At 39.7% G+C, this 27,859-nt stretch overlaps 2 protein-coding genes across 3 annotated transcripts; one reads left to right on the top strand and one right to left on the bottom strand.

Moving 5' to 3' along the window:
• Positions 1–622: 622 nt before the first annotated feature.
• On the bottom strand, positions 623–27,208 carry mmp25b (matrix metallopeptidase 25b). 2 transcript variants are annotated; one of them, XM_028035577.1, is made up of 12 exons: positions 27,088–27,208; positions 26,895–27,001; positions 25,327–25,459; positions 22,269–22,410; positions 20,781–21,067; positions 20,056–20,235; positions 18,568–18,652; positions 17,180–17,262; positions 16,944–17,096; positions 16,322–16,609; positions 15,250–15,293; positions 623–1,579 (listed from the first exon to the last, which is right to left on the bottom strand). In XM_028035577.1, exons 1-12 carry the CDS (start codon positions 27,107–27,109, stop codon positions 1,367–1,369), a joined length of 1,737 nt encoding a protein of 578 aa, XP_027891378.1. In that variant the 5' UTR covers positions 27,110–27,208; the 3' UTR covers positions 623–1,366. The 2 variants fall into 2 exon arrangements, with proteins under 2 accessions (XP_027891378.1, XP_027891371.1); XM_028035570.1 differs by lacking the exon at positions 623–1,579 and having other exon boundaries at positions 14,293–15,293; positions 27,088–27,207.
• LOC114155639 (carbonic anhydrase 4-like) lies at positions 7,788–12,193 on the top strand. Its single transcript, XM_028035625.1, has 9 exons — positions 7,788–7,909; positions 8,078–8,153; positions 8,250–8,276; positions 8,344–8,514; positions 10,149–10,297; positions 10,383–10,478; positions 10,561–10,636; positions 11,404–11,567; positions 11,656–12,193. Exons 2-9 carry the CDS (start codon positions 8,078–8,080, stop codon positions 11,830–11,832), a joined length of 936 nt encoding a protein of 311 aa, XP_027891426.1. The 5' UTR covers positions 7,788–7,909; the 3' UTR covers positions 11,833–12,193.
• Positions 27,209–27,859: the final 651 nt, after the last annotated feature.

Below are 27,859 nucleotides of genomic sequence, written 5' to 3'. Positions count from 1 at the left end.
AGAGGTTGCTGTAATTGCCAAGTTTCCAAAGCAGCAACACAACAGCAGCCCTTATAATCAAATCAAATTTTATTTGTATAGCACATTTCAGCAGCAAGGCATTTCAAAGTGCTTTACATCATAACAAACACAGAAACACAATGCAACATAGAATCAATAATCAAAACACAGCATTAAGTCAAGTTCCATCCATAAATTTGTAATTGATTACATTTCAAATACAATTCTAAACAGGTGGGTTTTTAGTCGAGATTTAAAAGAAGTCAGTGTTTCAGCTGTTTTACAGTTTTCTGGAAGTTTGTTCCAAATTTGTGGTGCATAGATGCTGAAAGCTGCTCGTTTGTTTCTGGTTCTGGGGATGCAGAGCAGACCAGAACCAGAAGACCTGAGAGGTCTGGAAGGTTGATACAACAGCAGCAGATCTTTAATGTATTGTGGTGCTAAGCCGTTCAGTGATTTGTAAACTAACAACAATATTTTAAAGTCTATTCTTTGAGCTACAGGGGGCCAGTGTAGGAAGTTATAATAATAATGCCAAAGCAATATAAAAGCTTCTGGGAAATTAAGTTCCTGGGGAAAGGGTTCAGGGTGGCCCAGTCAAATCACCGTTAGACCCGACAAAAACAATACGCACAACAGTTCATTGTCTGCTCTTTCTGTACAAAAATCCCCTAAAAAAGTCAGACAGATAGTGAGAGGTTCTGATTACATTTTTGAATATTTGCAATTATATGTCTGATTGTTCATTTTACACTGAAAACTCCATTAAAACAAACATTTTCAGTTTATCTGTGTGAATTTCTGAGGATTTCATTTAGCTACATAACAGCCCTTTATCCAAATGTTATTAACACAAAAACAAGTAAATTCAGACGATTATTAAGCAGCAAACCTTAGACCACAAACAGAGATAATGTACAAGTTAAAATATAATCACACGTAGAAAATCTAACTACTATATTTCAAATTGTAATAATTTAAAAACAGGATAAACCAATGCATAATTGGTTGAATATATTTTAAAACACATCTACAATATATTGGAAGAACTTGATTTGGAAATCAGAAGAAGGCGCCTCGGTTTTAATCTTCTAAATTTCGGTCTGGATCAGATAATAAAATGTGAAAGAAGAGCTCCATTTGCTGAATAATGGTGTTAAATATCAAACTCCCAAAGAGGCTGATATTTTTGTGCATTTTTATTCTATAAACACAAATATGTGAAACTCAACCGGGATGGGAGAGTGCTGCTATCCTACGGTTGCCAAGTCCTGCAAGTAAACCCTTTGAATCAAGAAATAAAGCTGTTTGATGGTAGAAAGGAGTCCCGTTTACGCTGCAGTGTAGAGAAAACAGCCCACATTAGTTAATTATTTACAGAAATCAACCCATTAATTATCAGCATAACGGCAACCAGCAGCAGACAGTCGTTCCTCAGTGACAGAGACGATCTGTTGAAGGCACAGCTGCAATCCTTCCTAGGATTCTGCGGCGCAGCCGTTGGAGGAGGACCCGGACACCGCAGCCAGTCCATCCCTGTGGCCTTGGGAGAAACATACTCCTGGTTTATTCCCCCGTCCTTCAGCAAGTCCTTCCAAAATTGTCCCCCGCTGAACAGGTACGTCTTCCCATTGTGGGCCCAGACGAATGCTGCGTCCACCCAGGTCTGGCGCGGAGCCGCTCCAGTCAGACAGGGGCCGAGGGTAACCGCTCATCACCTTTGTGTCGCTGAAGACCCAGTACTGCGAGCCTGAACACATCAGAATGGTTCAAAACATTTGGTGGACATCTGCTTTGATATAATGCCTCGCAAAAAATATTCATACCTCTATTTTTTGCATATTCTCTAATATAATCCAGAACTTTAATGCCTTTTAATGGCATACAGGAACTTGTTTTAAATAAAAAAATAAAGTCCTTATTATTGACAAAAAAGTACCAATTCAACTGGCAGATTATTTTACTTACAATATGGGGAAAATATCATATTAAGTGGAATTAGATGTTTCTTTTTATTTACTTAAAACAAACTCTTGTAAGGTAGTTTTGTCTTATTTTAAGTATACTAAGATATTTGCAACAGAAAGTAGACCAAAAATACTAAGATTTTGTTTTCTTTCAGTTTTAATACTTTATTAATATTAAAACTGTTTGAAACTAGACAAAAATACTTGGTTATATTTTGTGTTTTTGCAGTGTTGGTTTGGTTTCTCTTTGCTTCCTCAGTAAATATTTGAGCAAACTGCTGCATGCTGTTTTAGAAAGGAGCAAACATGTCAGATGAATTAGCCAGGATCAAACTTTCTACTGTAAAACAGGTTAAGCTGTAGCTTTATTACCGATGAAGAAGATGATTTTGCTGTCGCTCTTTCTCTCATAAACGGCGTCGACTTTGTTTGTTCCTGTCGGAAGGCCCATCCAAAAGTTTGTGATCACAGCCGGCCTTAAGGACAACAAAGAGCCGTCTCGCTGAGTTCTCCAGAAATGTGCACCTATTAAACAAAGAACAGGGTTAAAACATGACAACAATATTTATTTGTAATTGTTAAACTTTTACGCATGAGTTTCTTCTTGCCTCTAAAAAAGAAAACCTCTCCTCTGATGTTTGCTACTGCATCAAAGCCTCCCTGGCATCGTTCATCGAATGAAGGCTCAGGACTGAAACAAGGAGAGATTTTAAATGCAGTTACAGGAACATACCACTAGAGGGCGGAACAAGACTAACTGTGACCACAGAGGCTTACAGTTTATTATACTCATAATAATATGCATAAATCAAGGAGGAATCGACACAAAGCTTTCAACAAACCAACCCTGTAGAAACTCTCCATCATAGTCATACTAGCATTATGCTAGCAGGTTTGAATCCTGTAAACTGTAATCCTTTGCTTTACTTGTTACTTGAGAAAAGCAATCAGACTGCTAGGGATGCATCGATATGAAAATCTGGGTCAATAACGATAATATTATTTTTGCCATTTTGCTGGTAACCGATATTTACAGATATTGTATATATCACATGCAGCTCTGGAAAAAATTAAGAGACAAAATGCTAAATGGTCAGTTTCTCTGATTTTATTCTTATACAATACCAAAGTTTTAACTATTTGGTGGAATAACCATGAAGTTTTCAATGGGCTTCAGTGCAGTGGGCTGTTGTTTTTTTCCAGAGCTGTATATTTTACCATCTTTCAACGCCTTTTAATATTGTATATATTATAAAAAATTTTACTATCTTTTGACATCTTTAAGAAAAGCTTTTCTGCTTCAGTTGAATTCCCACTGCATCACATTCTCCCCCCAGAAACAAATGGCAAAAAGATGGAAATAAATATCAGGTTTCATTTTTTTTTAATTAATAGGTTTGTGGTGGATTTCTATCCTAAAGAAAAAGATATAAAACTTCAGATATCTCACAAACCGTATGAAAACCGTAGGTTAAAGCAGAAAGTACGGTGGCCACCTTAAGAAAGACTTTCAGTATTAAATTATACAGCATGACCTGATCAGTACATTATTGCAAGAGAACGCCAAAGAAAGTTTTCCCCATGTCCTTTACGGGGTTCCGTAGGAAACACCTGATGCTGGTTGCTTTATGATAAAAATGTGTTTTTTCCTCTATAATATCCACTATATTCTGGAACAACATGGACCTGAAAATGTCTTTGCTTTTGCTCGTCATGAGAAACGTTTTTAAAAAATCATCAATTAGAATTAAATCTTTCTGTCCGTGTTCGTCTCTTCCTTTCATGTCTTTATGTCAGGTTGTGTGAATTTCGTCTCTGACTGAACATCCTCACTACTGAAGTGTTAACGTTACGTTTAACTCCATCAGATGGCGCTGTTCCCGGAGAATGCAGGATATCACAACGTCTTCCGGCCCAGTCAGTCTCTTCATTCCAGAAAGGTCTACACCACGGCTGCAGCCCCCGGACCCGGAATTTGGTTCATGTGATTTGAAACAAAACAAATTGCATGAACAAATGCAAAACAAAAATGTTTAGACAACTTGTCTCTTGTTAAATCAACTTCATGAACTTTAATTTCTGAGTTAAAACCAAAACAATATTTTTGTTGACTTAAATTGCATTTTCAAGGCAGCAGGTGGACTTTCATTTTCAAGTTAAACCAACTTCAAATGTTTTACAGTATGCAAGAAGTTCATTTGGTGTTTGTTGGGTTTTATTTTTTGCGGTAAAACCCAAGTAGTATGTAAATGTCAGAAGGTCTCCAGTATTAAACTATTTTATGCTTAACTTTCTCAAATGTCACTGCAAAGGACATACAGAACCAAACTTTCTGCTTGCATGTTTCCCCAGGATTCTCTAGTTTCTTCCCACATCCTAGAAACACAATTGTTGGGTTATTTGGTTTCTCTAAACATCCCTGATAAACAAGTTTAGAACATAAATGGGTGTGTTGTTGAATAGAGAAATACTTCTTAGGAGCCGGTCAGGCAGCCTATAAATCAGTTTCTCCTTTACTAGTATTTCAGAATACTGTGTGAAATATCTTTTCACTAATGACTCATTTTGTGGGAACATTTCCTGTTCGGTTGGTTTGCTGTAATGAAAAAATTACGCATCACAGAAAATAGGCCATAATATGTGAAAAAAGCCATATTTTTAAATCTATTATCTCTTTTGGGAGGTCTGTCCCAAAGTCTGTCAAGATTCAGGAGTGTTTATAGGTTTATACGGATTTTTTGCCATTCTTCTATTAGCACATTTGTGAGGTCACCTACTGATGTTGGACGAGAAGGCCTGGCTCTCATGGTGCGTTCACACCAAACACGTTTTGAGCATCAGGGCCGTCCGGTTTACATTCAAAGTCTAGAGGTTCGTCGCGGCACGTTTTGCGCGTCAAGCTCTGCAGCTTTTCAAGTGTTTTATTTATTTGTTTATTTTGAACAGACAAAGGTAAAAGCAAGAAAGAATAAGAAAGGAAAATTTAGTTTAAAACAAATTATCATGCCCCATTGACATGCAATTTTATATTATCTGTTTAAAAAGGAGCAGGTAGAAGATGCAAGATCTATGAGTTCTTACCCCTTTCATACTCATCAACTTATAAACAATTAAATCTCCAAACACCAGATAAACTTAAGTTATTTCCACCTTACATGACATAAATCTCACATTGTCATCTTTAAATATACAATCAAGGTTATCTACTCATGACTAACTATATACGGACCTCGCTTGGAAGAGGATCGATGAGGAAGTTAGAATGACGGGTAATATAACTTTTACTATTTTAAAATATTTCCACTCAATTGAGCTATCCAAATCCATCCACCAAAAACATTGAGTGATGTTAACAAATGTTAAATAAACATATTTATTTAAACGAAATACGCAGGAGACGGTGGAAGAGTTTGAAGGACACATTTCCTGAGGAGTCTCTTCTCACCGCCCGCCTACAGCCATTTTGATGCATCTAGAGCAAAATGTCAGCGTCTGATTTCAAAGTGCGCACACGTGAAAAACACGTTTTTGACATGTGAACCGTTCTCTTGGGTTGAGGTCAGGACCAGAGGTGGGACCAAGTCACTGTTTTGCAAGTCTCAAGTAAGTCTCAAGTCGTTGTCCTCAAGTCCGAGTCGAGTCTCAAGTCAAGACAGGCAAAAGTTGGGAGCTTGGAATTTCAAGTCCTTTCCAGTCGTTTAAAAAAAAAAAAAAAAAAAACAATGTTCCAATTATGTTAAATGTAAATAATAGACAATGTGTTATTTCAAAAATCAAACACAGTGCACTCATTGCAAATAAAGCACAGTGTTTTTGTGTAAGAAACCGTAGCTTCCCTTATGAACACACCATCCATCCTGTGATGAAACTGGACCCGTTTCATCATTATGATGGGACAGAGACAAACTCCCTTCCCTGAGTTCAGGTCCAGAACCTGCTTTTTGATCCGGACCCAGCTCACTATCCACTCGGTGCACATTGATGTGGATACGTTTTAATCACCGGATACATACAGCATGACCAGGGGCGCAGCTACATATTTTTGAGGTGGATCAACATTTTTCCTACACAATCCTAACAAACGTTTTAATGTTCTCCACAATATTTATTTACTATTAATCTATTTGTATGATTTGTTCTTTAAATTGCCATCCATATTATTTTTCGGTCTCAGGAAATGATTGAGGGATGAAGAGACTGGTGTCTGGTTCTTTAGGTTCTGCGGTTCCTCTCCTGATCCATTCTGTCTGATATCAAACCCACTGAATATCGTGACACATTTATTTTAATACCCCTATTAAACTTCACTGTGATTGGTTAGCTTGTCTTCCCACTACCGTCTGTATTTTTGCCAGAGGTTTTATTTCTAAGGACGGTGTTTTATCGGGTGGACATTTTAAAAAGACACTGGTTGATAGCAGCTCACTGCGGCTGCGTAGTGTCCGTCTCTAGGTAACCATGACAACAGCGTCAGTTCGTGGGGTCCTCTTTAGGTCCCGCAACGAGTCACTGTTTTGTCTCCCAACCATTTTGAAAAGCTTTTCTTCGTCTCGCCAACATCTTTATCCTCCCTCTTCTGTTTTCTGTTTTGTGCCCCGGAGTTTTTTCTGCGTCCATCTTTAGCTCCCTGTTGTCGAGGCTTTACTACAAATTTAAAAGAAAAAAAAAACTTTTTTCAGCGTGTTGTCGAAGGGCCGCTGGCCGAGCTGCCTGTATGGGAGGCGGGCGCCTAATCAGTGCTGTTCCTCTCTTATTGATCATTTCATACACAAACAGCTGTTAAGCTGACTAGAAAAGAAATTCCCCACATCGTTTTTGCGCCCCCTCTCGTGCAGCGCCCCTATGCGTTGCATACACTGCATAGCCACCTTTTGCGCCACTGAGCAAGACTAAACATAGCAGCATACAAGTGAAAGATAAGCACCATCACCAACGTAACCCAGAGTTGCTAACACAACGTTAGCTAGTCAGTAAAAGAAATGTACCGCTTACCTCTCTGTCCAACTTCAAATGCCGAACAGTTGGAAGTTGTTGTATCTCCATCTGAGGTACAACTATCTCAGATGGAGATAATAATCAGACAAACTCTGATAAATAAATGACCAAAGAGATATTTCTGGATAATATACAGAAAACACTGCCTTTGTAACAAGAACCAAGCATTACCCCTTTAAATAGTTTAGATTTCCTCAACTTACATTACTAATGTAAGGTATTTTAGTTCTGTACGTGATTGATTTGTTCCTTTTGTCATGAAGTGGAGAAGTTGGGTGGCGAGGCAGACGCGGCGGAACCACGTTGCAGAAAAATGATGAGGTTTAATGATGACAAACAGTACAGATTATTCAAAAATAGTCCTAAAACCCAGGCAGCACTGCTGAGCGGAAACCAGGGCTCAACACAGGTAGCAACAGGGTGAACGAAAGGACATAGACGAAGACCCGACAAAGACGCAGAGACACAGGTGACACTAAATACACAATCAGGGAACGAGACACACCTGGGAACAATCAAAGGGAGGACAGGACAACACGCAGACTCAGACACAGAAAACTCAAAATAAATACACAGAAAAACACAGATCCTGATCTTTTATAAGTCATGCGATCAGGTATTGACGTCATTAAAGTATCCGCTGAATTTCTGCAGAAATGAGAAGCTATAAAAGACAGGTCTCAAACTCCAGTCCTCAAAGGCCGCTGTCCTGCAACTTTTAGATGTGGCTCTGCTGCAGCACACCTGAATAGAATAATTAGGTCATTAAGGCTCTGGAGAACTGATTTACACAAGGAGGAGGTGATGAAGCCATTTCATTCCAGCGTTTTGTACCTGTGGCACATTTAAAGGACACCGGCCCTTGAGGGCTGGAGTTTGACACCCCCTGCTATAAAATGTTAGGATGAGGCAGGACAGCAGACACCTGCGTGGAAACACCTGCAAAGGTAGGGGCAGCTGGACTGACTTTTAAAATCTTTGTACTTTTCCTCACTTTCGAATCAGCCAATTTGAGTTTTAACTTTCCATTTATTTGCATTTAATTAATTGTTAAATGCAAATAAAACATTTTTTCCAGGTTCTATTGGTATTTTTCATGTTTGTTTCTTCCTCAGATGAATTTTCTGACAATAATAGCTGTTGCTGTGTGCGTCCTTGCACCAGGTGCTTATTGTCAGTCATCCACGGTCGGTAAGGGGGAAAAAGAAAATAATAATATGCATATATATATTTTCACCACTATTTCTACAAAAACGGAACCTACTAACCGGTTTAATTCTCTTCCAGCGTGGTGCTACCATGATCCAAGCTGCAGTAAGTTTCCTCTGTTCGCTCCAACGTCATTTCGTTGCAGCCGCTCAGCTCCGTGCCTCTGCCGCAGGTGACAGCACCTGGCCGACCATCGCCCCGCTGCACTGCAACGGGACGCGTCAGTCGCCCATCAACATCGTGTCTGCCAACGCCACGGAGGACAAGAACCTGACGGAGTTCACCTTCAAGGGATATGACAACAAATCCGCCTTGGCCACAATTGAGAACACCGGAGACACTGGTATGTTGAGAGACTGCAAAGGCGCAGCATCCCGGACTGAGACTGAGATTATAGGGCATCTGACGGACTCAGACTTTATTATGTGGACAGATAAGATGCGTGAATTAAACAATGAGTCACTACATTAGCTCTAAACTGGAAGATGTCATTGAAAAATAATAATAACATTTATTTAACAAGATAAAAAATCTTGAGAGATTCAATTTTTTTGCCCAGACGCGGTAAACTGGCATTTAGTTTGATATAGATAAACAAACGTATAGCTTTCAAATGAAACACTAATTTTGCTTACTGTGACATGTGGAAAATGTTGAGTAATTATGTTCAGATTTACATAAACATGAACTCATTAGTTACAGAAATCTAAGAGTCTATTTCTTTAACCATTTTACACCTAAACCTCAACATCCGTGTTTTGTTTATGTTGGTTAAAAAGTGCAGAAAATGTTCTAGTTGGAAATGATTTAACTCATTTTTCCAGAAGACATGGAGGTTTCAGTGAGTGGAAGTTATTCACAATTCTGTGATAAATTGTGAATAATCCAATAATAGTTTTAATTGAAGAAAATCACAAAAACTGAAATTTTCGTGCCTGACTTTTTCTTTTATCTGACTTAAATAAGTTGCTTCATTTAGTCACAAATTAGTAACTGAATTAAGTACTCAAGTTAATTGATCAAGTTTATTAAGTTGTTAATTTAAACAAATGCAACGAAATTTAGTTTAATAAAGTTAATTTAACTACTCTTGTTTCAGTTTACCTGACTTCAACTTTGACGGTATGTCAACTTCATTTAGAATTGTAGCCAATGCTGCAATAAATTAATTAGCTTGGTGTTGTGACCAATTAAGTGAGGTTTCTGACTAGTGAGTCAGAAACATAATAACTAACAGATCATATGTCATCTTTGACCTTAGTAGAAAAATTTAGTTGTTATGATTAATCCTTTATATAATTAAAATTAGTTCCAACCGATTAACTAATAAATGAGCCTTAGACCTTCATTTACTGTTGTAGTTTGACCGCCATCCAGCAGAGGGCGCCGCTGGTTGTCCTTTAGCGGAGCCGTTGATGTTGGATTAAAGATGGCGGCCATGACAGAACGTGAAGGGAGAACAGAAGAAACAGAGTCCGGTGTGGGATGTAAAATGCATTTTTTGCGGTTCTGTTTTGAGATATGAACACTCGACAGGTTTAAGTTTCACCTTAATATCGGAGCATGACGGAGCAGCGTCAACTTCTCATTGTGTTGACAGAAAGACCGAGGACGCAACAAAAACTGTAAAGTGACGGTAAGCAAAGTCAGTTTTGAGGGCTGTTGTGAGTTAATGCACTTCATGGAGCGTAGTTTGTTGGGGTTTTTTCTCCGAAGAGTTTTTGCTCGTATTTTTTGTGACAGTAGGCAGACAGGAGAGAGGGCGGGGAGGAGGGGGAGACATGCGGCAAAGGTCGCTGGGAGTCGAACCCGCGACGTCCGCGTCGAGGACTAAGGCCTCCAGGACGAGCTAACCCCTTGCGCCACCACTGCACGCCCCCATGGAGCATAGTTTTAACCAGGGGCGGAGCCAGAGGGGGGATCAGAGGACACTGGATATTGTTCTTATCTTATCTTCATTTCCTTTTATTCTTCCAGTCAAAGTGACCTTCAATACTGGCATCAAGATCTCAGGAGGAGGCCTGTCTGAGAGCTACGAAAGCCTGCAGGCCCACCTTCACTGGGGAAAAGGCACGGCTGAACCCGGATCAGAACACACTGTGGACGGCAAGCGCTTCCCCATGGAGGTATTTCTAATCTTTATGCTAACTTTGGAGCCTCGTGTGTGTTAACTTTCTTTAAAAACATATTTTGTTTTCATTCCTCCTTCAGCTTCACATTGTAAACAGCAAGTCGACCTACAACCGGAACGCCACCCTTGCTGTGAAGGATTCTGAAGGACTCGCTGCTCTCGGTTTCTTTATTGAGGTGAGCAGAGATGACCTCATGTCTGAGAACTTTTTCATTTTTTCTGTAGCTGCTTTATCAGCATCTCTCTTCACTTTTAAAGGAGCTGACAGGTGTAGATGATCAGCCAGCCAGCTGGAAGACTTTGACCTCCTGCTTGTCAAATATCTCAAATGCTGGTAAGCTGTGGCAGTGTTTCACAAACTTCTTCAGGCTGAGCACAACTTAACCTATTTAACAAACCACCTAACTTGAAATTGCCCCACAATAACAGATCTTAATATATACAAGCCTAAATGAAAATATGAGTCTCTGTTATTTTCTTTGTTCATTAATAAGAATGGTGAGGCTGTTTTGTAAATGTGACACATAGACGTAAACTCATGGCGTTTTGAGTTATTTACAGATTCTGAAAACGTTAATTATAAGTTTCTACATGGAAGTTTAAAAAGTTGTGTTGTGTCCATTAATAACATTTTAGGCCTATTTGTAATTTAGACGTATAATAGAAGAAAAATAAAATTGAGTTGCTTTGGCAGAAGCAAAAATCTTCTTCTGCACCATTAAATATAAAAATTAACCACTTAGTTGCGTCAGTTGTAATAAATAAAAATAACAGCTGTTGAAAAGCGTTAGAAGGCAAAGTTGTAACAGTTCTCACCAAGTGAGACTTGTTCTCCGGCGCAGAGCCGTTCAAAAGAATCGAGTTGCTCCTGAACGACACATTCAGCAGGTATGACTGTTTTTCTTTTGAGTGACTGAGTTTTAAGCCACTTATCCATCATTATTATCTTTAAACATAATCTTTTGATAAGCGAACTGTAGGCGTCTCGCGTTGACATTAAACCGTCGTTTACATGCAGTACCTCACCGACCACTAGGGGGCAGTGTGGTAAAGCTCATTTGTTTTTAAGCGCCTCACTTTGATGCTCATTTCTCTTCTCAGGTGTGATTATCAAAATCCCAGATAATATTTCTCTAGACGATCTCCTTTCTGGCGTGAACCGAGCCAATTACTATCGCTACCTCGGTTCCCTGACCACTCCCACCTGTGACGAGGCCGTAGTTTGGACCGTGTTCAAAGAACCGATTAAAGTCAGCAAAAACTTGGTGAGTGTCTCCATAAGGGAGGTTCTGATTTGGATCCTACAGAGTGGTTTCTTCCCATGAGGCTAAGCATTGTCCATCCTCCCTTCAGATCGACCTCTTCAGCACAAGCCTGCTCATCAAAGACTCCACTTCTCTGATGGTTGATGTGTATCGAAGCACCCAGCCGTCACAGCCGGTCTCAACGCAGCCGAAGGCAAGCTCCTCCACCAAATCTGGCTACTCTCTGGCTCTGATGACCTTTGCCCTCATAATGGCGAGATATTAAAACAAAAGCTAGTGTGGAAGGTCAACTTTTGGGTAAAACATGTATAAAATGCCAAACCTCACATGTTGCAGGTTTTGTATGTGTGTAGAATGAAAAGACTCGCCTGTCTTGAACTGACCATGCAACACAAATGCATTTATTTTTTTACTCGTTTATTCTTGTGGTTCTTCTTGCACTTTGCTGAAAAGCCTGCGTGTTTAAATTGCACTTAAATCGAGCCTGAAACCGGTTTTAGTTTGTGATGAAGGTTTAAAGTGTTACTCTGGTTTATGAAGAACTTGAATTTATCCTGTTTGTTCTCTGGCACATTGTGTACAATCATTGAAGATAAAAACCTTTTCAATAAAATATTTGTCAATGACTTCTGAGTGTTTGGCTTTTAATCTTCAATATAGTTTTCAGTTTTGTTTTTTTTACAGGAGACTCTGTGAATTAGTCTGTGATGGTTTCCTGCTTGTAAAACAAAACTTATTTAATATAAAATTCTTTGTTTACAGTTAGAGGTCAGACTTTTTCCTCATAACTTTACATTTTGGTTTAAATATTAAATGATCGATGTTTTGATCAGATACTCGGTATTAGAGTAGTCTTTCTACCAAATGCGTTTTTACTCTTGAGTAATTAATTTTTTTACTTGAGTAAAAATATGTTGAAGTCGTGACTTTTACTTGAATTAGGAAATTCCTGTCTCTAACCATCCTCTCCAACACAAATTGACTATAATGTCCTTGAAGGCGTTTAGACGAGGTTCTAATACAACTTATGTAAAGTGTTCTGGTATTTGAGGTTCATTCCACCTGTATTTGTGTTTCAACAGATGAAAGAAAGTTGCAGCTCTTGCTTATGAGCAAAATAAATTTAGCGAGTTTTATATTTTAAATTTAGCGAGTTTTAGTTAAAGATAAACTTGCTGTACTACACTGACTGTGCGAGTTTTCAAAGCAGAACCTTTTCCAGGATTCAGGGAAGTTCTCTTTTACCCTCAGCAGCACCGCAGGGCAAAAATCGAACTAACATGTTGGAAATTTACTGTGGCAGTGGGGCAGGTGTCAGCACTGTCTTCTCACGCTTGTGTCTGTGTGTGTATTGTTCGCCAGCCTCCCCGGGGTGTAACCCACCTTTACAAGCAGAAGTTGGTTGAATGGATGGAAATTTAGAGAAGAAAAGCTGATAGAGAAGCACTTTCAATGTTTCCACAGCAGTTATTTAAAGTTAAACATAGAAGCGATTTGTCTTTTTGTTTGCAAATACAACATCCACAGACCCAGCTCTTAGCTAGACTACAGGAAGGAAACACACTGGAATACAATGTTTGTAGCACTTTGGATCTGCTTCATTTCAGACAGAAAAAAATCAAAAACAATAAAAGGAAAATACAAAATTTTAACATTGAAAAAAAAAAAATCTGAAAAAATCTTTTGCATGAGTTCATTAATCCAAAAATACTTGTGTGAATTTTGATACCACCTGTTACAATGTGTGTGTTCACACACACTGCATGTTGGTTAAAACGTACACAGATTATTTTATTGCTGTGATAATTTATCCAATTTATGTTGCTAAATAGGAAGCCTGCCTTCCTCTTTAGGAAACTTATAGATCTTCTCCATACATAAAGGTGAAATCACTGACAGAAACTGTTTACTCTCATTTTCACCCAAACAGAAAGTTACAATTGGTGCAATTTAGTCAAAATACATTCCTTTCCCCTACTTTACTTAAGTCTTAAACCATCACTGCTATTTAAAAACATGATGGTTTTATGGTTTCACTATTTTATTTCGACTCTGTGGAAGTAAAAACGTGTCCAGTGTTGCCAGTGGGCCATCCAGTGTCTCAGAGGTTGCTGTAATTGCCAAGTTTCCAAAGCAGCAACACAACAGCAGCCCTTATAATCAAATCAAATTTTATTTGTATAGCACATTTCAGCAGCAAGGCATTTCAAAGTGCTTTACATCATAACAAACACAGAAACACAATGCAACATAGAATCAATAATCAAAACACAGCATTAAGTCAAGTTCCATCCATAAATTTGTAATTGATTACATTTCAAATACAATTCTAAACAGGTGGGTTTTTAGTCGAGATTTAAAAGAAGTCAGTGTTTCAGCTGTTTTACAGTTTTCTGGAAGTTTGTTCCAAATTTGTGGTGCATAGATGCTGAAAGCTGCTCGTTTGTTTCTGGTTCTGGGGATGCAGAGCAGACCAGAACCAGAAGACCTGAGAGGTCTGGAAGGTTGATACAACAGCAGCAGATCTTTAATGTATTGTGGTGCTAAGCCGTTCAGTGATTTGTAAACTAACAACAATATTTTAAAGTCTATTCTTTGAGCTACAGGGGGCCAGTGTAGGAAGTTATAATAATAATGCCAAAGCAATATAAAAGCTTCTGGGAAATTAAGTTCCTGGGGAAAGGGTTCAGGGTGGCCCAGTCAAATCACCGTTAGACCCGACAAAAACAATACGCACAACAGTTCATTGTCTGCTCTTTCTGTACAAAAATCCCCTAAAAAAGTCAGACAGATAGTGAGAGGTTCTGATTACATTTTTGAATATTTGCAATTATATGTCTGATTGTTCATTTTACACTGAAAACTCCATTAAAACAAACATTTTCAGTTTATCTGTGTGAATTTCTGAGGATTTCATTTAGCTACATAACAGCCCTTTATCCAAATGTTATTAACACAAAAACAAGTAAATTCAGACGATTATTAAGCAGCAAACCTTAGACCACAAACAGAGATAATGTACAAGTTAAAATATAATCACACGTAGAAAATCTAACTACTATATTTCAAATTGTAATAATTTAAAAACAGGATAAACCAATGCATAATTGGTTGAATATATTTTAAAACACATCTACAATATATTGGAAGAACTTGATTTGGAAATCAGAAGAAGGCGCCTCGGTTTTAATCTTCTAAATTTCGGTCTGGATCAGATAATAAAATGTGAAAGAAGAGCTCCATTTGCTGAATAATGGTGTTAAATATCAAACTCCCAAAGAGGCTGATATTTTTGTGCATTTTTATTCTATAAACACAAATATGTGAAACTCAACCGGGATGGGAGAGTGCTGCTATCCTACGGTTGCCAAGTCCTGCAAGTAAACCCTTTGAATCAAGAAATAAAGCTGTTTGATGGTAGAAAGGAGTCCCGTTTACGCTGCAGTGTAGAGAAAACAGCCCACATTAGTTAATTATTTACAGAAATCAACCCATTAATTATCAGCATAACGGCAACCAGCAGCAGACAGTCGTTCCTCAGTGACAGAGACGATCTGTTGAAGGCACAGCTGCAATCCTTCCTAGGATTCTGCGGCGCAGCCGTTGGAGGAGGACCCGGACACCGCAGCCAGTCCATCCCTGTGGCCTTGGGAGAAACATACTCCTGGTTTATTCCCCCGTCCTTCAGCACCCAGTAGAAATCGTCCTTAAAGAAGTAGGCGTTTCCTGAAGAATGACAACGGCAGCAACGTTCAGTGAGGACAACCAAAGAAGCTCGACGGCTGCATGTCACTGATCCGTCTCCATAGTTCTGCACTTTCTGCAGCTGTTATGTTTCTCTATACCAGGACCATCAAACTCATTTTCACTTTTAGGCCAAATCAGGACCATGGCTGCTCTTAAAGGGCCGGCTGTGCCAGAATGTATTGATAAAACTCGGGAACAAGCTTTTAAAACATTAATAAATTCTTAAAATTACATTATACTGACCGCCTTTTAACATCAATAAGACCCTCCAGGGTTTTGCGATTATTTGCAATAAAAATCAAATGTTTTTATTGCAACAATTTAGTTTCTACTAATTTAGAAACTCCTATTAGTTTATACATTTAGCTTTCTTTTGTTATTTTGTTTGTATTTCCTCTAATTCATTGCTTTGTTGCTGAAATTGTGCTAAATAAATAAAATTACCTTACCAAAAGTTTCGGAAACATTTTATTTGAAGGGTTGTGCATAAGACTGACATGACGCCGTCTTAACCATAAAAGACCTGTTATGAACATGAAGGAGTCCTTATGAATGTTTACAACTGTGGTCATGAATTGTCATTTGGTAAATAATGACACTTTTAACGCAAAGTTGCACTAAAAGTTGCATTAAAAGTCCATTAAATGTGTCAACGTGCATGAAAAATGTGATTATTTACAGAATGATACATCATGACAACAATCATAAACATTCATGAAGACTCCTTCATGTTTATTACAGTGTCATGTCAGTCTTATGCAAAAGTGTTACCAAAGTTTTTCACAGTAGTTCTGCATTTTCATAATTTAATCTGTGATTCCTCCGTTAGCTTGTAAATGTCTTAAACAACATTTGAATGTGTTTTTTTTAGTTGCTTATTTATTTTTTGTAAAGAACTAGAGCTGTCTGCTATCCAGTGTTGACTACATTCTACATATGAAAACATCTAGTTTGGTTTATCTACCTATAGCTTATGTTACTCATTCAATGACTGGGATCGTTGTTACCTTCACCCCAGGTGATGACATCATCCATGTGGGTTGGCATTCCCGTCCAGAGGTCATTGGCCCGTGGGTAGCCGGGATCTGGCTCCGGATAGCCTGTTTTTTGGCTTTCATCAAACCTCCAATACTGCCCCCCGCTGAACAGGTACGTCTTCCCGTTGTGGGCCCAGACGAAGGCTGCATCCACCCGGTCTGGCGCGGCGCCACTCGGCGTCGTCATTCTCCAGTCGGACAGGGGCCGAGGGTAACCGCTCATCACCTTTGTGTCGCTGAAGACCCAGTACTGCGAGCCTGAACACATCAGAATGGTTCAAAACATTTGGTGGACATCTGCTTTGATATAATGCCTCGCAAAAAATATTCAAACCTCTATTCTTTGCATATTCTCTAATATAATCCAGAACTTTAAACCAACCAAAAATACTAAGATTTTGTGTTTGAAACTAGACAAAAATACTTGGTTATATTTTGTGTTTTTGCAGTGTTGGTTTGGTTTCTCTTTGCTTCCTCAGTAAATATTTGAGCAAACTGCTGCATGCTGTTTTAGAAAGGAGCAAACATGTCGGATTAATTAGCCAGGATCAAACTTTCTACTGTAAAACAGGTTAAGCTGTAGCTTTATTACCGATGAAGAAGATGATTTTGCTGTCGCTCTTTCTCTCATAAACGGCGTCGACTTTGTTTGTTCCTGTCGGAAGGCCCATCCAAAAGTTTGTGATCACAGCCGGCCTTAAGGACAACAAAGAGCCGTCTCGCTTGGTTCTCCAGAAATGTGCACCTATTAAACAAAGAACAGGGTTAAAACATGACAACAATATTTATTTGTAATTGTTAAACTTTTACGCATGAGTTTCTTCTTGCCTCTAAAAAAGAAAACCTCTCCTCTGATGTTTGCTACTGCATCAAAGCCTCCCTGGCATCGTTCATCGAATGAAGGCTCAGGACTGAAACAAGGAGAGATTTTAAATGCAGTTACAGGAAAATACCACTAGAGGGCAGAACAAGACTAAATGTGACCACAGAGGCTTACAGTTTATTATACTCATAATAATATGCATAAATCAAGGAGGAATCGACACAAAGCTTTCAACAAACCAACCCTGTAGAAACTCTCCATCATAGTCATACTAGCATTATGCTAGCAGGTTTGAATCCTGTAAACTGTAATCCTTTACTTTACTTGTTACTTGAGAAAAGCAATCAGACTGCTAGGGATGCATCGATATGAAAATCTGGGTCAATAACGATAATATTATTTTTGCCATTTTGCTGATAACCGATATTTGCAGATATTGTATATATCACATGCAGCTCTGGAAAAAATTAAAAGACAAAATGCAAAATGGTCAGTTTCCCAGTTTTTTCTCTTTATAAGTTTATGTCTGAGTAAAATGAACATTGTTCTTTTATTCTACTGACAACATGTCTCTGCAATTCAAAATTTAGTATTTACAGTATTAGCAGAAAATGACAAATGGTCATAGTAATGAAAAAGATTTAATGCTTTCAGGCCTGAAATTAATGCAAAGAAAACAAGTTCCTAATTATTTAGAAACAACAATACCAAAGTTTTAACTATTTGGTGGAATAACCATGAGGTTTTCAATGGGCTTCAGGGCTGTTGTTTTTTTTCCAGAGCTGTATATTTTACTATCTTTCAACACCTTTTAATATTGTACATATTATAAAAATTTTACTATCTGTTGACATCTTTAAGAAAAGCTTTTCTGCTTCAGTTGAATTCCCCACAGTCCTGCACTGCATCACATTCTCCCCCCAGAAACAAATGGAAAAAAAGATGGAAATAAATATCAGTTGTTTTTTTAAATTAATATTGGATATGTTCACAAATGACTAATACAGGGTGATGCATCGTACATCTCTAGTTAATACCATTCACAGGTCCTGAACCAGGAAACCAACCAGTTTAAATCATCTCTACCAGTTCTCGTACAAAGAGAAGAGTTGCCAATTATCAGAATAATGGAGAAAAGAGGCAGAGCGTGGCCGAACGCTTGCACCGCCACGGTGAACAGGCCCTGACAGAATAATGTCAGGACCTTGTTTGGTTGTTTCCAAAAGCATGTGGTTCCTCAGAATGTTGCTGTCATCGAGTTTGCATTTTCGCTGAAATAGAACAGTTCCAATGAATCGTAAAAGCCCCCGCTTACGCATTTGAAACCTCCATGACGGCTGTATTTGAGCAGAACAGAATTAGAAGTTGTGGTATTTCACTTTTGTGAACTCACAGCGTTGTTGGCCTCGGGGGTAGAGGACTCGGAAAGAGCGGTGGGTCAGGATTGACTCCACCTGGTTGTGTGTCGTCTCTCGCGCCTAAAACAGAACCATGACTTTAAATAGGAACTGAAAGCTGATGACAGCATGAGAAACGTCATTCTCAGGAAGCGTGGGTGTCTGTCAACAAGCATGCAACTGGACAGAAGTATCAGATCAAACTCTTATTCCTTGAGATCTCAAGATAAGTATTAAAAATAACAATTTCATGCCCAATCTAAAACGCTTGTTTTAAGAGAAAGTAAAGTTATCATCAAACACAAACTTCATTTCCATTAACAGCAAGCTGAACTTTTTTTTTTTGTGGTTTTTATGACAATCAGTAAAACATTTAAACTTTAACAAAACTTTATTATTTTGTGAAAGGGTCTGAAAATGGAGATATTCACCAGATTTTTACAAATTACCTACTGATCTAAAACAAATACAGCTTTACCTCAGAATGTAACATGATTTAACCTTTTAAACTTAAAAGTAACATTTAATTAAGATATGGGAGTTTGTTTTAAATAATTCTTTAATGTTATTTTTTTAAACAGTACTAGTTCCAGTAGCAGATTATTTCATTTTAATAAATTAAATTAATATAAAACTGAAATAATCTGCCAATGCTAGTACATTTTCATCAATATTCATGAATTATTGACTTAAAACAAGCTACTATGTCTTGCTGAAAAGTTACTTGTAAGTTAGTTTTGTCTTATTTCAAGTGTAATAAAATATTTGGATAGAAACGAGGAAAAAAATACTTGGTAAGATTTTGTGTTTTGTTAATTTTTAAAAACTTTTTACCCCAAAACTTATTATAATCAAGTGCTTATTACAATTACATACAAGAAGAGATGAAGGCACTTAATTTATTTTACTAATGTCAACATTGTAATTCACTATACACCCAAAAATTCACTGGACTTACTTTAATTGAGTTTTACAAACTTTGACCAGAGTCAAGTTATAGTTGTGCATCTTTCATTCAGTTTCAGTTTATTTTAAACTTTGTGGGTGGAGCCACCCACAAAGTTTAAAATAAACAGTACCGGTACATATATGAGCCGCACCGGGCTGTGAGCCGCACCTAATACGGGCACCGGCTCTATTTCCCTCCAGTCCTACCAGATCGAGAGCCTTCAACTTAAAAGCTACATCATATAAACTTCTTTGTGAGGTTTCCATGATGAGCGGGTCTGAGTTTGAAAACATTTCTCCATAGTGCCCGCTGCTAGCATGTGCTTGTTCTAAATGAAAATTAGCCCTTTCTTCTTTGATTTCCAATTTTGACTTCCAATGATTCACTTCCTGCTATAGAGCCCCCTGGTGGTTGAAGAAAAATCCGCAGCAGCATGGTTCAAAGCGTAGAGGGGGAAAGTAGCGGCTTATAGTCCGAAAAATACGGTAAATGCAATGTTAGAGTTTACAGAGCAGAGACTCTGGCTGCCACTGACCGTACAGCTGCTGGATGGCCAGCTTGTCGTCCAGATCCAGCTTGTACTGGGACACGTCTCCCACCGGACCCTGGTAATACGGCCTCATGATGGACGGATCCGAGGAGGAATGAGAGAGGCCGAGAGCGTGGCCGAACTCGTGCACCGCCACGGTGAACAGGTCTGTGGTGCTGCCGCCACCTGTGGAAGTGGGAACATCAGCAAAAACACAAAATCTTACCAAGGATTTGGTCTATTTTGCAGTGCAATTATCTCAGTACAGTTGATATAAGACAAAACTAACTTACAAATAACTTTTTAGTCAGATATGAGAGCATGTTTCAAATAAATAATCCCTTAATATCAATTAAAAATTATACTAGTTTCATTAATCTTATAAGTGGCAGACTATTTCACTTATAACAAGACATTTTACCCATATTATACCGTAAGTGAGATAATCTGCCAATGGAACTAGAACTGGGTTGCTAGGTAACGGGCTGGCCTTGGCTGGTGTTGCTAGGTAACGGCGTCAGTGGAACTATAACTTTTTCGTCAATATTAAGGAATTATTTACTTAAAACAAACTCCTATCTCTTGCTGAGAAGTCACTCATTAATTAGTTTTATCTTATTTAAATTGCACTAAGATATTTGCAGCAGAAACTAGACCAAACATACTTGATAAGATTTTGTGTTTTTGCAGTGCTGTTTACTATTTCTGTCACTGTTATTGCAAATTTGTACCTCCGTAGCTCCAGGTCTCATGGTCATCAAAGTGTGTGTCACCGGAGACTTCGTCAATGCCAGGAAAGAAGGCGTGGGCCAGGGTGCCGCCCGGCCCGTCGAACGGATACCCGTCGTTATGGAGCAGCGAGGCAAAAGAAACTCTGATGTCCCCTCCGGCTTCGCCGTCGCCCGGCAGCTGTCTGAAGTTCAGCGGAGCGGCGTCACTCCAAGCTTTCAAGGCGTGAGCCAGGAGACCTTTCACCTGATCAGGGCTAACAGAGGATCTTGACGGGTAGCTGTGGACGCTGGAAATAAGAAAAAAAGACTTTATTAAAGTAAATATGCAACTCCACTTCAAAAATAGAACATTTTACCAAGTATTTTTGGCCTAATTAGTAGTTCAAATATCTTAGTTCATTTGAACTAAGACAAAACTAACTTACAAGTAACTTTTCAGCACAGTTTTAAATCAATAATTCCTTAACATTGATGAAAAGGTTTGTTTCATTAGCAGATTAGTTTTGATATGATTTTATTGATTAATTCTCGACATGTCACAACTATTCACTTATGACAAGACATTTTCCAAAGTTAGAAGTGAAATATTCTGCCATTGGAAACAACAGTTTTTAGCAGTATTAAGGAATTATTGGCTTAAAACAAACTCATATATCTTGTTGAAAAGTTGTTAGTTTTGTTTTAATACGCTTGAAATAAGACAAAACTAACTTACAAGTAACTTTTCAGTAACTTGTTTTGGGGAAATAATTAATAAATATTAATAGAAAAAATACTAGTTTCCCAATGAATCAACACATTTCTCCAAATATAGTAACTTATAATAATTCCCATATTATTAGTTACCATATGGGAAAAATGTATTGTTACACTACAATACATCACTATGTACAACAATGTTTTCAACAATATTAAGACATTTTTGACCTAAAAAAGCTCATATTTCTTGCACTTATAACATTGGAAAAATATCTTGTTACGAGTGAAATAGTCTCCTAATGGAACCGACACATTTTCATTTTCAATATTGTTTACTTAACACAAGCTTGTATATTTTGCTGAAAAGCTACTTATAAGTTAGTTTTGTCTCATTTCACGTTTGCTAAGGTATTTGCACTGGAGACTAGACTAAATATACTTGGTAAGATTTTCTGTTTTTGCAGTGCGTTTCAAGTTGTTTCTTGATTCTATAAATCAGACAGCGATAAGTGAGAATGGAGAAATTTTTTCACCATTGGAAAATATTTGTCTTTAATCAAAACTACTTCATAATTTAACAAGAACACTTTCAGATAGAGTAGGATTTTCAAAGTTGCATTTACTTTTAATACTAGAATTAGTTTGGTATGAAACATCAAAAGGTAAAGAGTTAAAAAATAAACATGTAATTCCCCCGATATTAAGCTGTGAAACTCTGCGGTTAAAGAAATTATCATGATTCATGCAGTTGCGTGTTAAACCTACAGACCAGCATGACAGGAAACACACCTCCATGTGAGATCTGTCTTGTGCCATTTAAGGCCTGACAGAGCGTATCTCTTCCTCCTCCTCCTCCTCCTCATCTCCTCGCCTCCGACGATGTCTGGGAGCGAGCATCGCGGCGTGGACATGAGCTTCAGCGTTTCGCTGTCTGGAGCAACAGTTCAATATCATGTGTTAAAACTGACCGGACAAAAGGAGAACTTAGACAATGTTGGGCTTCCCACTATGATGTAAGAGCCACAAACCTCGAGGAGTTTTAATGGGATTTTGTGTTGTGTAATTTAAATTTAAAATGCTTATTTTAAAAATAAAAGTCTGAAAAATGTAGCTTGCACTCGCAGAAAATTACATCAATTCATCTTTACAGTTCAGACGGATTCTATTGTTGTCACAGATCTTCAATTGGATTCAGGTGTGGGCTTTGACTAGGTCATTCTAACACTTCAGCCATTCATTTGCTCTGTATTGAGCTCCATCCATCATCTTATTAACTCTGACCTTCTTCCTTGTTCCTTTTGAAACAAAAGCATTCCCACAGCACAATGCAGCCACCACTGTGCTACAAGGCGGAGATGATGTATTCAGGATTATGTGGAGTTTTAGTTTTTCTATTGTTTCATAAAAACAGCAGTTGAAAAGGTTCGGTCGGCTTTTTCAAACAGCCTTCCAAGGAGCGTGCAAGTTAAGCAGCTGCTTAGAGCCCCCACACCAGCAGGGGGCCCCCCCAAGAGCACCAAGCTAGTGATCAAATTGTCATGAAAGGTGCAGTGAGGGGTGGTGAGGCAGACGCAGCGGACCCAGGTAAGATGAATTATGATGATTTTAATGGTGAAACTCAGTCCAAACAGGTAGCACGCACATTGGACGACGAACTGACAAAACATTGACGAGGACCCGACGAGGAACAAGGAACACAGGTGGAGTTAAATACATGGGAGGGTAATCACAGAAACGAGACACACCTGGGAACAATCAAGGGGAGGACAGGACAACGAAGAGACTCAAGGACACAGAAAACTCTAAATAAACACAGAAAAACACAGATCCTGACAGTACCCCCCCCTCAAGGGCGGCTACCAGACGCCCAAAAAAAAAACCCACCAAAAAAAAACACAACAAGGGCGGGCGGAAGGGCGCTGGACGGGGGGCCAGAGTCCAGAAACAATAACAAAAAATGACCCAACGGAGTGGGCGGAGGCACAGGAAGGGCCAAGAGTCCAAAAACAAACAAAAACTACCCACAGGGTGGGCGGAGGCAAAGGAGGCGGGAACCACGGAGGTGGTCCGGCGGCCGTCCGCGGCGCTGGAGGCTGGAACCACGGAGGCGGTCCGGCGGCCGTCCGCGGCACTGGAGGTGGGAACCACGGAGGCGGTCCGGCGGCCGTCCGCGGCGCTGGAGGCGGGAACCACGGAGGCGGTCCGGCGGCCGTCCGCGGCGATGGAGGTGGCGACGAGGAGTCCCGGGGGGTGCCCACAGACGGCGAGGACGAGCACCCAGAGGCAGGGTCTCGGGTGGAGCGCAGGGGGTCTCGGTCTCGGGAGGAGCGCAGGGGGTCTCGGTCTCGGTCGGAGCGCAGAGGGTCTCGGTCGGAGCGCAGAGGGTCTCGGTCAGAGCGCAGAGGGTCTCGGTCTCGGGAGGAACGCAGAGGGTCTGGGGAGTCAGGGTCTCAGGTGGAACGCAGAGGGTCTCAGGTGGAACGCCGAGGGTCTGGGTCTCCGGAGGAACGCAGGGGGTCTCGGTCGGCTCACATTGCTGTCTCCGGGCTGACCGCGGAGGGGGCTGCTCCGGAAAGCGATGAGGGGCCGGGTCCACCGGCGGCTCACGTCGCTGTCTCCGGGTAGTCAGCGGAGGAGGTGTTCCCGGAAAGCGACGAGGGGCCGGGTCCACCGGCGGCTCACGTCGATGTCTCCCCGGGCGTAGGTAACGGCGGGGGCCGAATCCGGGGGGCTCTGGGGTGGTGACTGGTGGGATCTGACATTGGCTAATCGCCAGGGTGTAGTCCGAGTCCAGTCCCATCTATTCCAGCAGCAGCGGAGATGGTAGGATCTCTACGTCCCTGTAGAGATCCCGCTGAGCCAACTCCAACTGCTGCTGGATCCATAACTCCTGGTCATGCTGGGCCATGAGCTGCTTTCTCACCGTTTGGTCTGGTCGGGTCCTTCTGTCATGGAACGGTGTGGTGAGGCAGACGCAGCGGACCCAGGTAAGATGAATTATGATGATTTTAATGGTGAAACTCAGTCCAAACAGGTAGCACGCACATTGGACGACGAATTGACAAAACATTGACGAGGACCCGACGAGGAACAAGGAACACAGGTGGAGTTAAATACATGGGAGGGTAATCACCGAAACAAGACACACCTGGGAACAATCAAGGGGAGGACAGGACAACGAAGAGACTCAAGGACACAGAAAACTCTAAATAAACACAGAAAAACACAGATCCTGACACAAATATACATTTATATTTAAAATAAAATTGAATAATACAACCTAACCTGTACTACACGTGGAAAAACAATTTCTATATTATTTTTTATTTGTTATACAAATAATAGGTTAATATTTTCCTGTTGGGGAAAGATATCAAACTTGTTAACTTGTTTATTGTGAATTTAGTGTTTTTCAGCTGTTGTTACTTTCAAATCGTTAAAAATAGCACGGCACACTTAAATACTACTCTGCATTTCAAAATCCAAATATTCTTGTTTTACTTTGCTACTCCTGTAAGGTTAAAATCAACAGCCACCAGGGTAGGGCTGGTAGCAGTGTTATGTTTACATCATAACACTGGTATCATGTAAACTGATTATGAATGATGCTAATCATAGTAGGCATGCTGCACATATTAACTAGTTTAGGAATGGTAAAGCATTTGGTTTTGACAGGTTGGGATGGGGGTGTTTAAATGAAAATCTGCTTGGGGCCCCAAAAGGGCTTGGACTGGCCCTGGAGGTTTGATTGTAACATGTCAAAACATAAAAAATGAATACTTTTGCAAGGCAATACATGAAAAACATCATTCACAAATCATGTTTTTGGCATGTGTGTGTATTCTACCAATTAATCCGGTTTCCTGGATCCCTCCAAATCTCTGCATGACACGGATTGCTTGCTCAATCCCTTCTTTGGTCTGCAGTTTGCTGGTGAGTGGATCTGGAGGAGGAAGGTAGCCATATCTGCTCAGCCAGTCCTAAACAGGAAGAGAAATAAGGAAACTAAGAGAAATTGAGCAATTTGCTGGAAGAAGAACAAGAAAAAAAAAACAGCATTGTTTTTATTGCTTACAGTAAATGACTGGCTGTTGCAACAATGACACAGGGAAAGAAATCTGAATCATTTGATATTACAGCAGCTGCGACTCCGATGACGTCTGGACCAGCAGCATGTCGGCCTTTATTGATGCAAAACCTCCATCCTCATTATGCAGGTTAGATATCAAATCAAATGTTCTACTTAAAATTACATAAAAAAGCCCAGATGTAACAGAAATGTCTTCGGAAATTAAGAAATGTGATTTTGAAACCATATGAGGCTCCACCCTGATAGGAGCGTTTGATACTGCAGCCAAAAGGAAAAGGTGTCGACAACGGTCGCTCTGTGGTTTTCTGGGTCTTTCTGAGTGGCTGCTGGTTTGAAACTGACTAAAAGGAAACTTTTGTGCTGCTACACTGCACTGCAAAACTGCTTTGATTTGATTGTGAAAATAATATTTAAATAAACAACTGTGTCCCTGAGGGCCACATAAATCATAAGGCGGGCCAGAATATTAATTGAACTCTTTACTGTAAAAAAAAAAAAAAGACATTTTTTGTCAATCCTTCATAAAGTATGAGTTTTTGTTTTTATATGTGTTTTAAATAATTCTCATATGAAATTCTGGGACCTTGCAACATTTAAAATTGTACAATTCATATTTTATATACAAATGTGACAGAAAGGGGGGTTATAATTTAAGAGGAGAAAGAAGTGTTCAAAAATAATCTCTTAGAACAACCAAGATGAGTTTTTTTTATCTGTGTGTTGAGTAGATTTATGGAATAGATTGAAGGATGAGTTTGAAAAAAAGTACAAATATAAACCAGCTTAAAAAACTGTTTTAAAAAAAGGAGCTTATTGGGAAATAGACCAAAAATGCTACTATTCATGTTAAAAATGTGTAAATAATTGTACATTTAAGGATGAGAATGTGAGACTTCATGTGGAAATAATGTACGTTTATCTGGTGTTTGGAGAGGGGCAGGAAATCACAAGATTTATCTTCAACCTGCTCCTTTTCAAACAGACAATGTAAAATTGCAGGTCAATTGAGCATGATAATCTGTTTTCATTTTCATTTTTTTCTTGTTTTTGCTTTTTGTCTCTTCAAAATAAATGAATAAATAAATAAATATCTTCGTCTTTCGCTTCATCTCACGTTTCCAGCTTTTTGGTGGGAGCCTCGTGTTATTAAAATATTGAAGGTTTTGCAATATAACGACACCTGCAAATAAGATGCGATTTTCCCCTAAAAACGTCACATGTGCTGCAAACATTAAATCCAGTACAAGCGCAATTCCTGTTAAATTTTCTGCGTCAAATGAGAACATTTTTGCACCACTAAGCAGCTGGAGAAGCGGCTCACTCACCACCGCTCTGCTGTACTGGTTGGACTGAGCCGCTGCGCGTCCCACGAAGTTCAGCAGCAGCAGCAGCATCATCATCATCATCCACAGCAGAAGCTCCAGCTCCATCCCTGCAAACAAAGCGCGGCGTCATTCACGGAAACTTTGGAAAGTCCGACATTTAGCCGCAGGAAAGCGAAGAAGAGCCTCAGCTCACCGCTGCGTCTGCTCCGGAGCATGGCTGTCTCTGGGCTGGGCTGATTGATGCTCTGAACCGAACTGTCTGCGCTCCTTGTGGCTGCAGAGTAAAAAGGTTCTGCTTTTTATTTCCCACAAGCGCGTAAATCACCGAAGTAACAATTGCAGTCACCGGAATAAATAGTTTGTTCCTTATGAGGCTCATCCAAACTTAGATTCCTGCAGAACCACAAAGCACTCAAAATAAAGGCTAAAGAAATGCACCCAGAGCCAGGAGGAGGAGCTTAGCGCTGTCAATAAGTCTCATGTAAATCTGCTAATGGTGGAGAAACAACTTATTGTAACAGAAAAAAAATGTCAGTTGCCATCATCAGTGGCTATGCTAACTAGCCTGAGCATTCATGGCAGTGCTAGCTGCAGCGTAGCACAGAGCACATACAGAGGGGTGACTGACAGCCATAAGACCCGCCTCCTGACGCTGATCGGTTGTTTCTAATTAATACTGGGAGAAGAAAGAAAAGCTTAATTTTTTTTTCACAGATTATCTGCACTTTGTCTGGTCCCTCACCTAGGACCTGTCTGCCTTGGGTGACCCTACCAGGGGCATGAAGCCCCAGACAGCATAGCTCCTAGGATCATTGGGGCACTCAAACCCCTCCACCACGATAAGGTGGCAGCCCATGGAGGATCTGTCTCACAACATAGTGACAGCTTCAACAAACATGTAAAAAAATATAAGTTACATACTTCAGCTTTAATTCTTATAATTCCTCCAGAAAATCCAGTTCAGT

This window comes from Xiphophorus couchianus, chromosome 2 (assembly GCF_001444195.1).
Source record: "Xiphophorus couchianus chromosome 2, X_couchianus-1.0, whole genome shotgun sequence".
NCBI classification, from domain to species: Eukaryota; Metazoa; Chordata; class Actinopteri; order Cyprinodontiformes; family Poeciliidae; genus Xiphophorus; species Xiphophorus couchianus.
This window is presented reverse-complemented; position numbering and strand designations above follow the sequence as displayed.

What these genes read in the sequence shown, in the direction of transcription:
- mmp25b (XM_028035577.1), bottom strand. Translation starts at nt 27,109, where the DNA reads ATGCTCCGGAGCAGACGCAGCG. An exon ending in GCTCCGGAGCAGACGCAGCG is followed by an intron (nt 27,002 to 27,087) that starts GTGAGCTGAGGC and finishes CTTTGTTTGCAG; the next exon opens with GGATGGAGCTGGAGCTTCTG. An exon ending in CAAAATCATCTTCTTCATCG is followed by an intron (nt 16,610 to 16,943) that starts GTAATAAAGCTA and finishes TGATGTGTTCAG; the next exon opens with GCTCGCAGTACTGGGTCTTC.
- LOC114155639 (XM_028035625.1), top strand. Translation starts at nt 8,078, where the DNA reads ATGAATTTTCTGACAATAATAGCTGTTGCTGTGTGCGTCCTTGCACCA. An exon ending in TTGTCAGTCATCCACGGTCG is followed by an intron (nt 8,154 to 8,249) that starts GTAAGGGGGAAA and finishes ATTCTCTTCCAG; the next exon opens with CGTGGTGCTACCATGATCCA. An exon ending in TTAAAGTCAGCAAAAACTTG is followed by an intron (nt 11,568 to 11,655) that starts GTGAGTGTCTCC and finishes TCCTCCCTTCAG; the next exon opens with ATCGACCTCTTCAGCACAAG.